Source organism: Oncorhynchus mykiss, chromosome 3, assembly GCF_057628025.1.
Source record: "Oncorhynchus mykiss isolate SJ-2025 chromosome 3, ASM5762802v1, whole genome shotgun sequence".
Classification (NCBI taxonomy): Eukaryota; Metazoa; Chordata; class Actinopteri; order Salmoniformes; family Salmonidae; genus Oncorhynchus; species Oncorhynchus mykiss.
The window spans coordinates 68,039,091-68,052,214 of record NC_143024.1 but is presented as its reverse complement, the minus strand read 5'-3'; the positions used below and the strand labels follow the sequence as shown (position 1 = coordinate 68,052,214).

Here is a 13,124-nt window from a genome sequence, read left to right as displayed (position 1 = left end):
GAATGCACTGAATGAGTGCCTTCTAAGAAATGTTAGAATAAATTGAATACCTTAATTCTCACAAAAATCCCTGAACTCCATTAATTATTTGTCTGTGCCAGTAAAATGTTTTATGTGCAACAATTCAGTCAATATCTGATGGATTTTAAACGTTCTAAATGTTTGGAGTATCTTCATATATTGTCCAACCATTACATTAATTATATATATATATATATATATATATATGTTGTAAATGTAACAATTTTGATGACCTTGCTATAGACAGAGTCTCTTTCTGCTCATCACACACAAAGCAAAGCAGATTGCATTGATTGAACTTGATTCATCAATGTGAAAATAATGAAGCAATGTCCCGATTAGCTTGAGAATAATTCATATTGACAGCAGCTGGCACAGCAGCACAGATCCAGGTCAGTGCTCTGTGCTCAGACTGTGAATGCTCTTGGTAGTGCCCAACAAAAGTCTATTGTAGTCTACTACATATTGACTGTAAAGGGATGAATAAAGGAATAAAGATCTTCTCCCCTAGAGAAGGAGGAGCCCCATTAGCCCATTCTGGCCAGGAGTGTTCCATTCTCACATCTAGGTGGGTGTCATTCACAATTCCTGTCAAAGCCCCTGCCCCCTCCTCTTTCTGTGGTGGCTGAATTGTAAGAGAGAAATATAATATATCATAATGTCAAAGGTGAGGCTCGGTCTTTTGTTACATTCTTTGACTAAATGCAGCCTAGACGCCCTGCCTCTCTTCTAATCTGCATTGTTACCGCTGGGAAACCATTGGGAAACTGATTGTCCATTGGACTTAACCAAGACCCTACAGTGTCATTGTAATGAGACCAACAAAAGCATCAAGAGATGTTTTACTTTTTTCTCACAGGGCAATCTGACACTAATCTAAAACTTCCTCTCCACCCCTTCCCCCTGGGGCCCGACACACACATGCAAACACGCATGCACACACGCACGCACCCCATTGCATTGTGCTATGTCTCTGTGGTCATTAGCACCAAGGTTCCATGCTCCCTGTGGTCTGACTATTGGGGCTACTGGTGCTACTGGTACTACTGGGGCTACTGGTGCTACTGGTTCTACTGAGGCTACTGAGGCTACTGGGGCTTACACCTGCTGATGGCTCCTCCGTTGGCTAAGGTGTCAGATCTCACACAGTGGCGAGAGGGGCCGTGTGTGTGTGTGTGTGTGTGTGTGTGTGTGTGTGTGTGTGTGTGTGTGTGTGTGTGTGTGTGTGTGTGTGTGTGTGTGTGTGTGTGTGTGTTAGTGTGTGTGTGTGTTAGTGTGTGTGTGTGTGTGTGTGTGTGTGTGTGTGTGTGTGTGCGTGGGTGGGTGTATGTGTGTGAGTGTGTGTGTGTTTGTGTGTGACATGGAGCACAACAAAGCACTCAGGCATATAGTCCATTAGGCCACTCACTCTCTGAATTCAGCCATGTCAAAGGTCACTCATTGAGTGATATTTTCTCACCAGTCCCCTCTCTCTCTCTGGCTCTCACAGTAATGGGAGACCAAAGTGCCTGGTAGTCTAATCATCTCTAGATATAGAGCCACTGTCCTGCACCAAAAAAGCCCCAGAAGTTTTACAAACCAAAGTTGATGTGTTACAGCCTTGTTGCAAACATCCTTGGCCAGCAGTGCTACCATTGTCTCTGTGTCCGGAACACCAGCCAAATGGCACAGACAGAGAGTCAGTCAGTCACAGAGTCAACAGCATCACAGTGTTGATATTCTGGGGAATACTTTCAGAACCCTATGGTCCAAGTAGTGCCCTAGAAAAGGGTAGTGCACTAGAATAGGGTGCCAATTGGGATGCCCAGACAGTGTCTATCTTCTGTTAAATAGTTTTACAATGTGACAAAATAACAATCATGATAACCAGCCATTCTGTCAGCAGGATAACTCCATGGCAACCTCTCTCCTTTTCGTAGGTCCAGTGGCATTTGGGAACAGCATAAATATAATGTTTGACTTGGAAACCCACTGACTGGAATTGTAGCAATAATCAAGCCACATGAAATAACTCCCCATGCAGAAGTAGATTTTATTTTATATCTAAAATTAGAATAGAACTGAAATAAAGACTAGAATGTGTCCTCCACATATCTCTTTATCCACTGCTCGTCTCTGGCTCTTGGTCTCAATCTGGAAGGCACCTAAGTGGCAAGACAGATCTGGGTCCAGGCTATCAATCTGTGGCAGTTCACAACAGTTTTACGACAATATCCTGATTAACCTGAGGTATGCTGTAATATCTCTGCCTGTCTGTTTCAACCATCCTTCTACCTCCTGTTGTTCTGCCACGTGTCTTTGGATGAATGGGGAGAGGAAATCTAGGTCTGAGACATAAGTCTTGTCTTGCGCATGAATTATTAAGTTTCAAACTGGTAACAAGCTTCCCCCCTCCTTCTTTAGAACTTCCATACATGGACTAGCCTACAGATGGCTAATTAGACACAGTGGTAAACAACAACAGAGGCACCCATGTGTGTATGTGTGTGTCATAGATACAACATAAAGAGCTGCAACAGGGAGATAGGACTCTAAATCAGTCACTGTCCCTCTCAGTCACAGACCACCTGCTGACACATACTTCACTGAACACCACAACAAAGACAAAGTAAAAGAACATCCCCTAGTCACCAAGGAAAAGGTTCAGTGTTGGCCTAGATTATATGTCCCACATACTGTACCTACCAACTCACCGACAGACACACACACAGGTACACAATAGCACGCACCCACACCCACACACTTTCACTTCCGGTTGTGTAAAGCACCCCACCGAGTGCCTTGTAGATCAGTTCCAAACAGTCTGCCAGGCTCACTGGCAGCAGCAGCAGTAGCAGCTATGCAGACAATAGTTCTCCTCTCACCTCTCCTGAACCAGCCACTACACACAGCCCTCTTTGAACCAGCCGCTGCACGCACACGCACACGCACACGCACACGCACACGCACACGCACACGCACACGCACACGCACACACACACACACACACACACACACACACACTGCGACTGCCATCAAAGAGGAAAGACAGGCAGGCCATACACTTCCAACTGCATTCTCAAAAGCCCATCCAGCTTTGGGCTATGTTATGTGTGCTTTTTACTGCGCATCTCAATGAAAGTCATCAGTGAGTAGAGGAGGCATCGGGGGGGGGGGGGGGGGGGGGGGGTTATTAAAGACAAGCAAAGACTGGAAATGAAAGAGATGAACATCAAAGGACTTACGATGCGCTGTAAAAGACCACTGGGAGGGTGTGTGTGTGTGACGGGGTGGGGGACAATCCAGTTCTGAGAAACGTCTTTATTTAAAAAATCCACAAGGTATTTAGTACATACAGTACAGTTCAGTCACACATCGAGACATCATGACATCACTGTTGCTGCCCATTAAGCCCATCAACCTCCCAAATGATGTTCCTCTTTCCCTCAATTGCTGCAATTTGACACAATGGGACATAATTGAGCTGAGAACTGTGATTTGGTTCTTACACTTTGTTCCCTTTCCTTAAATAGAGATGACAGCTTCAACCTCAGTCAGTCAGGGAGTCTCTCTCTCTCTAGGGGCTTTATTGGCACGGAAAACATGTTTACATTGCCTTTTCTCCCAATAGATATGGGATTTCATAGAAATTGGATTTGTTTTTGAATTCTTTGTGGATCTGTGTAATCTGAGGGAAATATGTGTCTCTAATATGGTCATACACTTGGCAGGAGGTTAGGAAGCGCAGCTTAGTTTCCATCTCATTTTGTGGGCAGTGTGCACATAGCCTGTCTTCTCTTGAGAGCCAGGTCTGCCTATGGCGACCTTTCTCAATAGCAAAGCTATGCTCACTGAGTCTGTACATAGTCAAAGCTTTCCTTAATTTTGGGTCAGTCACAGTGGTCTCTCTCATTCTGACGGTTTGGTGCCAGATAAACAACCTCTCCCTCAACGTTAGCAAAACAAAGGAGCTGATTATGGACTTCAGGAGGAACCAGGCTGGACACGCCCCCATCCTCATCAACGGGGCCACCGTGGGAGATGGTCAATCACTTCAAATTCCTCTGCGTACACATCTCAGAGAGGCTGAAATGATCTAACCACACGGACACCGTAGTGATAGTCAACTACATTCTTTCTCCTGCTGCTCCCCCCCCCTATTCATCACTGTTGCAGTTGTTAATATGTATATCATAACTTTTTTATTACAATTTTATTTTTATTTTTTTATGGTCATGCTGCTCCCCTTATGGCCATTCCCCCCACCTCTTCAACAGTCTTTACTCTGTCTCCACCAAATGGACATACATTTATTCATCACTGCCACAGTTGTTATTTAAATGATAATGCCTGAGAAGCCGGTGTTTGGAGGTTATATCGGTATGGGTGTTGTTAGGCCCGAGACGAAGTGGAGGGCTGGCAAACCATTCTCAATGTTCCACTGTCATACTGGCTGGCAACGTTCTTATCCCTTGCTTGCTAGCTAGCCAACTACGGCTAACTTACAGTCACATCAAATTGCAGCCAGAATAACAGCAAAGTAGCAGCATTTGCATTTGTTTCAGCTGTTTTCTAGTGACATGTATTTGGATAATGAGCTAATGTGGCGCAATTTCACCTGGAAATCGAAAATGTTTTGTTTTACCTTTTTTCAATTTTCATTTCTATGTATATATCCATAAAAATTATGTCAGCTGATTCATGATTTCAACTGGCTGATTTCTCAAGGATGATCAATGGAAACAGGATGCACCTGAGCTCAATTTCAAGTCTCATAGTCTCATTTTTAATACATTTGAAAAAAATTCTAAAAACTTGTTTCCACTTTGTCCTTAAGGGGTATTGTGTAAAGATTGATGAGGAATAATATTTATTTAATACATTTTACAATAAAGCTGTAACATAACAAAATGTGGAAAAAGTGAAGGGGTCGGAATACTTTCTGAATGCATTGTATATAGTATTATTTCTATTGTTGTTTTTTACGACCATTTTCAATATTTTATTTCACTTAGTCCTGCATATTGGAGCTCGAAGCCTAAGATGTTCACTGTACCCTACAATCACACCTGCAACCCTGTACATGTGACTATTAAACACTCTGAATCTGAATCTACCTCCGTCATGTGAAGCAAGCCTCCATTGTGTGAACTGACAGCTGGAGCCGGTGTTCTAAATGATTCATGTCATTCATTTGACTGGTAGTAAGAGTTGCGTGGATTCCGGCTGCTTCTAATATGAGCATTTCTATTACACAAGGACTGACTGGCAAGGAATTCAATGGACAATATTCAGTCCCGTCAGGATTTTGTGATTCTGTGAGGACGTAAATTTGTCCAATCACTGCACTATTACTGCATAAAACAGTTAAATCAGCAACAAGTTCTCACACTGCAGAATTAGACATTTATCCACATTCCTCCAAATGTCAAATTTCAAAGTTGCTCCAAATGTCAAACTTCTGTGTTTTTGACACCCTGGGTTGACTCCTCCTACTCAGTATTATTCCGTTTCTCCAAAAGTCAAAGTTCTAAGTTGCTTCAAACATCAAATTTAGAAGGTTGAGGGTTAATGTTTTGGATAGGGTTAAAACATGAAGTTTAGGCACTCATTCCAAATGGTTAAGGTAACGGTTAAGGTTTGGGATAGGGTTAAAACAAATAACAACAAAAATCTTCTGATCCACATCGCCCTAGCAAAACCCAAGCCTACTTGATGGTAATAGCGCTCACTGTTGCCCCTAGTGTCCGGTTTTGAAGGCACTTCCCGCTGAAGCCACTCTTGAGCGATCTGCCTGCAATATTATTGCATAAATCTGACTGATCACTACAGTACAAAAAAAGGGCTTGCAATTTCAACCTATCATCACACATTTAATAAAAAAACATTTTTAACTAGGCAAGTCAGTTAAGAACAAATTATTATTTAGAATGATGGCCTACCGGATGATGAATGATGGCCTTGTTCAGGGGCAGAACGACAGATATCTTTTACCTTGTCAGCTCAGCACCTTTCGGGTACTGGCTCAACGCTCTAACCACTAGGCTACCTGGCTCCCCACATTTACTGCATAATATTGTTCAATCAAGTTAACAAATGTTTTCCTTCGTCAGCGAATTTGTGACAAATTGGACAATATCTTTGCATATTACCATGCAAAATGTCAGAAATGCCTCAGTAAAATATTTTTACAAATTGTGTACAAACCGGTGTGCACAACTACTTCCATTATTGTTTGACCCATGTACAACATTTCAGAGCCATTACATCAGAACAGGACTCAAAATGGTAGTAAGGACCGGCCAGCCAGCCAGCTAGTCAGTTAGCATAGACACTGTACTTTGGCTGCCTTCTTTATGTCACAAAATCAGCTAGCTAGTTTCCATTACCATCATAGACAGAAGCCAGGCAATGCCAATCTATTGATGTCACTAAGCAGGCAGGGTTTTTCCTGACCATTGATTATTAATTTATTCTAATATGCTATAGGTTTTCCCAGCATGGAGGGACTCTATCTGGTTGATGGAAGTTGAGAGCAGCTAATGAGTAGTGACCATTCACTGTGTCAGTAGCAGCTTGAGACAATACAGGGACACCAATACACCTTAACTTAAGTGAAACAAAGTCTATATCAATCTCTCACCTGCTGTTGAATTTCTCTGGGTGCTTCTCTCTCATCAAGTGGAAGCGATGAGCGATGGAGGCATCCTATAGTGGGAGACATAGAGCAGTTTTAAGCTACTACTGGGGCATCACCTTTGTGCTTGTGATCCTGTGCCTATTTGATACTAGGACTGCGCTAGGGATGATAACAGGGTTAAAAAGTCACCACCTATCCCCCTGCCCTGCCTACCCCCTGTGTTGTGTGTTTGACCCCAGCCCTGGATGACCTCTGGGGGTGGGGGGGCAACGTAATCAGTCAAATGGCTCCAACACTAGGAATGACCCCACTTATAAATATGGGGTATGGGTGTGTGTGTTCTCCAGAGCCCGTCTTAGCTCTGCCATGACCTGAGGCCTGAGGGCAGGGTGATCTCACTCATATTAGTCTTGTGTGGTGGACAGAGCACAGAATGAGAGATGGTGACTTTGTACTGTAGGATAAAAAGCATCACGCTGGATGAATAAGTGATTTTACTAGATGGGGAGGAGAGGTTATCCGGTAATGGACAGGCAGAGAAGATGGGGTATGGAGGAAATGGTCAATGCGGCGATGGACGTCATGCCCTGAAAGATAGACAGCTGGCTTCCTACCAGTTGTGGTGATGGTGATGATGGTGGCTATGAGAATAGTTACTAGACTGCAATGAAGATGGCAATTATTTTTGGCATTTTGATCTGCTCATAGAAATAAATGGACAACGAACCTTTGGAAAGGCCATCAGGTCAAACCTATTCTCAACAATGGAAAAAAGTCTTGGCGACATTGCTGAAATTGAAACTAGAGCACATTCTGCTAACACAAAGAATGATTAAAGCAAAGACAGAATGTCAAAAGAGAGAGAGAGAAGTGGAAGAAGAGAGAGATAGAGAGAGAATTAGATATTGCCAGAGAAAAGACGAGGGAGAGATCCAGAGAGCAATAGAGAGAGAGAGCGAGAGAGAAAGCCATAGAGAATGAAGGAGGGAATAATTGACAAATCAGACCTGTCATTGTAACAGATCTGCTCCTATATTTAGACTGCAGGCAGGCAGGCAGTCGAATGCTGACTGGCAGGCAGCTCAACAGTACCACATCCTGCAGTCAGCAGGTCTCTCTCTCTCACTCTTCCCTCTCTTCCTCCTTCCCTTTCTTTTCCCACCACATGGGACAGAAGGAGGAAGTGGGACCAGACCCCTGCGTGCCAGCCACTGCCCTAGGGACCAGAGTTCAGGTCGCCATTCAGCCTGGCACAGGTCATGGCACTAATAGGAAACGGACCTGGAGCCCTACAGAGAGACCAACCATCGGTTGTTGGGGCATTGGTTGGATTCCTGCCCGCCTGTGCAGGTGTTTCAGCGGTCGCCAGAAAGGAGACCGGAAAAGATTGGAAGGTTGGGGGTAAGGCACGCCGCATCACCCTCACCCTGTCACCCTCCCTCCAATATCCTTTGGAGCCTGTGTCATCTCCAGGGCTCTCCCTCCATCAAACTTAACACATGTCCCACAACATCATCAACTAGTGGGTCCCAAAATAGCTCTGCACCTGCCCACTTGGTCAGGCTCTTTGGCTGTGAATATGGGATGCATTTAAACTGGAACCTGGGGGGACAGGTGTTATTGGAGGTCTGGATGAAAACCACACACCATACGCCAAATACTAGGCATAGTGATTAGAACATAGGTGGATGCAGGGAGTTGGTTTGTTGTTAACCTCTGGGCCTTGAGCCATGTTTAAAAAAGGGAGGGAAAGAGGTGGGAAAGAAATCATGACATTTGTTTTTATTGAAGGACTGCATGTCCTGTATCTAGGGCAATACCTTAATGTGACTCGCAGTGTCACAGTATCACAACAGCCTCCGAAAAAACACAACAAATAGCAACTATATGCGACACTGGATTGTGTCCAGTGCTCCTAGAGCAAGCACCGGCCAGTAGCCTATACTGTCCCCAAATACTGTCACTGTAAATATGTGACATTTGCTATCCACCATAGTTGACTCTGTGTGACGAAGGTTGTTTTGATCTTGCCATTTGATGTTTGGCACATGGTGGGGGCGGGAGGGAGGATGGGGAGTGGACAAACAAACAAATCACTCGCTGGAAAATAAATGTCACCTCAGAACCATTTCTATCACAGCCCCCAGATAGAGGTAGAAATAGGTTGCTTTTTCAACCCATTTTGGTTGGTGCCCTTTCAGGAACATCAAAGTGTGATCTGGGGAAAAGTGGGTGTCACCCCTATCTCCCCCCTCTCAACCCTCACCCCTATCTCCCCCCTGTCAACCCTCACCCCTACCTCCCCCCGTCAACCCTCACCCCATTCTGCAGCACTGGGACATACTTCAAAGCCATCCATCCAGTCCAGTCACCCATTGGTTAGGGGCATCACACTCTGCAATTTGACAAATACAGCTCTACAAAACTGTTATTGGTTGGTTTCCTGGACACAGATTAAGCCAAGGCCTGGACTAAATTCTAAATTGAGAATTTCCATTGAAATTGCTTTTGAATAAGATAAATTAGGATGGTCAAACGGAACCGGAGCTCTAGATCTGAATGCCCATACAGGGTCATAGTGAGCCTATTGTAGCAAGCTGCTGTGCCACTGTGCCTGTGTGGAGTCCATCTGTGCCCCTGTCATCATAGCTGTAGGTAGCAGGTGCTAACGCTAACGCTGGGGACCTGTTCCTGAGAGAATTGTGTTTTTATGTAAGCAATGCATTCTGCTTATATACAGTATCTTTGTGTGTTTGTGTGTGTGTGTGTGTGTGTATGTGTGTGTTTGTGTGTGTTTGTGTGTGTGTGTGTGTGTGTGTGTGTGTGTGTGCGAAAGGGAGACAAATATTTTATGTGAATATGCAGGTTCATTTTGTAAAAGGGTTTATACTGTATCTTTGTGTATGATGTGTACAGTACCTATGATGTGTATCTGTGTGAGTGCATGTGTGTTCCGACAGACATAGAGAAGAGTACGGGGTGGGGGGTTTTTTCCCTCCCTATCTTTAAGACCCAGCCAGGTGTCACTCAGCACTGTCATTCATTACCGCGGTAACCTGGTCTGAACCTGGCAGACGCTAACTTCCTGTCACTGATACTTCCCCTGACCTTTGGTGTTGCCAGCACTACTCCTCCCCCTGCACGTCTCTCTCTCCCATCTTTATCCCCTCAGTCTAACCTTCACTTCCCGCTACCCTCCCTAGAGGCCTGGCCTGGCTGTCCCCTGAGCAAGCACTACACACCCTGCTGTCAACACACAGGACAGGTCACTGTGGATTGGATCCACAGACCACAGAGTAACACGGTGGGTAAGTAGCAATAGCTAACACATAGCTAGAGAGCCAGAGAGCATTACATGGTAGAAGGGTCAGAGCCAGTCCCAGGCAATCTCCACTTCACATAGCTAGGCATAGAGCCACGCTTGGAGAGCAGATAGCTTGTTGATGGCAGGACCCGTTTCATCGTTCTCTCGCACCCTGGAGAGATCGGCTTCCTCAAGCTAAGGGGCTGGGGTGAGGAAGGGGTGAGGTGGCTTCTTTAATGGCTGCTGACATGGTGTGATTTCCCTCTCACTAATTCCTCACACAGATTGTTTTCAGGGTGAGGGTTGGGAACGGGATCACTCAGGGTGCAGGGATGCAATACATTATAGGAGTATATGGAGTGCCTAATACATACAGTACTGTAAAGGCACGGCAGGGAGGGAAGTCTTGGGGATTTCCGTGGGGATGTGAGACTGAAGTGGGGCTGAATTGTTTGAATTACAGGGGTTTTAAGAGGGCAAGGCAAGGTAGGGAAGGAAGGAAGGAAGTCTTGGAATGCAATATGGGGATGTGGGATTGAAGTGAGGCTCAGGATTTGGGGTTGAAACCCAAGGCGCCTGCCATATGTACATGTAGACTCCTCTCCCATCTGATCAGTGTGTTAGGGTTACAGTAATGACTGAGGGTTAATGTTAATGTAGTGTATGTATGATGAAATAGATCCAGAATGGCTGACATGAAGCCATCTTGTCAAAGAGTTGGTTTCCTGTAGACACGCTTCAGTCATTGTATCCAGACTAAAGTTTGACAGTGACCAGAGAAGGATTTTATATGAAGCTCTTCTCAATATGGATTTATGGTTGACTCTTCTTAGGATGTATGTTGTATGATTTTGTTAGATTTTATTTGTTATTTAATATGATCAAGTTTTAGTGTGTACTTAGTGCAGAGCACTGATGCCCAAAAGCAATACAAAGTAATCTGAGGCAGGGAACAAATTAGCAATACCACAAAACACATCTTTATCTCTAGCCTAGAGCATTCTCTTAGTGACAGTCAATATGGCTACCACGTCATCCTCAATTAACTCACTGCAACAAGAAACAGATGACAGTTGAGATTCGAAAATTGGCCTTGAGAGCGCCAACGCCATGGCAACCCAATCCCTGTCCCGGGAGGGGAAGGTCTGTGACTGTGATGGCAGGAAGTGATGCCCCAATATGGATATGGACATTGAACCTGATTCGGGGCTGCTAATGATTACATCATGATACGGCGTGAGTCATCGCGCTAGCGCTCGTTTGCTCAGGTGTCATTGGTGCACAGATATGCAGCCATCTGTCCCTGGCAACTGAAGCCATGGAGATGAGATCTGTTGCCCTGTTACAGGGCCATGCCATGCCGCATTAGATCAGGGCAGAGAGCTAGGACTAGCCTACAGCAGACCAAAAGCGCCATCAACAACATGGGAATGGCATTGGGCATAGTGGATTACATAAACACAGAATCCTTCGAAGGGATCAGTTTGAGCTTAAAAGGTCCTCTCAGGAACACAGAATTGAGATATATTTGAATGTAAATGGACTGTAAATCACTGTTATATCATCAATAACAGTTTTAAATGTAGCCAGCACTTCTTTAGAAATGGTGTACAGCCAGGGTAAATGCTTGACAGTGGCTGCAACCAAAGTTTGGACCATCCTGGCACTGGCACTACCACCCACCCGGCCCACATCTGAATCCCACAGAGAGGGCATTGTCCCCTGGCCACCCCCTAGCCTTCATCCTCTGGCCCTTCTGACACAGGCATTACACAGTGGAGAAAGACCCATTGTCTAGATAGAAAGGTCAGAGGGTTGGTCGTTTGCTAATAACATCCACATTCTAATTAAACCATTTTGTCTTTCCCTTCGATCAGCAATATGCTGAAAATTATGAGACAAAGTACTGATCCCAGTCAACTGCTTTCAATATTGTCATTGTTGGCAATACAGGACAAACATACAGTATATGGGTCCAGCAGGCTAGGGTGTACTCATAGCACAGCAGTAACAGGATGGTAGATTCATGTGTTTGGCAGAAACCTGCTGAATATGTGGCAGGCTTGGGACCAGTGGGAGGCCGGGTTGCATAACATCACAATAGTGCCTCGTATCCTTGCCAAGTTCGCCCCTTCCTCCCTCATCCTTGTCCTACCTGTGATTGGTACATAATATGTCTGAACCAATCAAACTTTGGCTAAGTCTCACTGTCTACTCCTGGCTGTTTGTGTATTTTTAGGCTTCCCTGCAAAGGAAAATAAAGAGAGGAAAGACCATAAAAGGGATTGCTTTCTCAAATGAGGTGCTGCAGGCACCTTACTGTTAAGCAACCATAGATTTGATAACAGAGATATAAAACATCCATCTGAAGTGTCAGGGGTTGATTGAAAGCGACATCAAGACAACAACTGAGACAGCACCCATTTGACCTTGTCCTTCTGGTCCCTCTAGTCTAATACGTTTGAGGCATGCCCATGGTAATTTGTTTTGAACAGTGGGACCGTGAGGAGAGCGATAAATGGTTGCTAAGCAACGGGGACCAGGGCGATGCTGGTTCTTTCCCATTAAAAGGGGAAATACAGTAATTAACCTGCCTGAGAGGCTTAAAAACCTCCGGGGATTCTGCAAATTGTTTAACTCCTGCTGGGATAGGCAATCCCATACTGTGGCATAGTACTGAGCCTATGTCCCAAAAGCTAAATTGCCACAGTATGGGATAGGCAATCCCATACTGTGGCATAGTACTGAGCCTATGTCCCAAAAGCTAAATTGCCACGGGGGATAGGGGGACATGTGGACTGGGCATAAGGTAGTCGAAGTCCGACTATAATACAACTCAGTCTTCATCTTTTATGGATTCCTAATACTTGCCTTGAAATACCTTCATAAAAGATGGTGAAGAATTGTCCTTCCACGTATCCTTCCACTTATACTGTGTTTTCAAAATACCCATGTACCCCTCAAAATACCCATGTACCCCTCAAAATAGGCATAATAAGTAATGTCGTACTGTGTAGAATTGTAGGAAATTTGTTTTAAAATGTCAAAGCAATTCTGGGGAAGGACCACCGGAACCCCTGTCTGAAAATTGGTTCTGCATGTCAACAAACATTTCCTGGTGAAACGAATAACTATAGTGTGTGTGTGTATGTGAGTGTGTGTGTGCATGCATGTATGGAC

General features: G+C 44.7%; 1 protein-coding gene across 4 annotated transcripts in view; it reads right to left on the bottom strand.

Annotated features, from left to right (window-relative positions):
* The window catches only part of LOC110504343 (diacylglycerol kinase beta), a 153,955-nt gene that overhangs the window by 35,293 nt on the left and 105,538 nt on the right, over window positions 1-13,124 (bottom strand). For all 4 annotated transcript variants that reach the window (XM_090229984.1, XM_036974677.2, XM_036974675.2 and 1 more), the window contains one exon: window positions 6,644-6,708. In XM_090229984.1, the coding sequence (XP_090086110.1) occupies window positions 6,644-6,708 (65 nt within the window). The remainder of the gene's footprint in view (window positions 1-6,643; window positions 6,709-13,124) is intronic.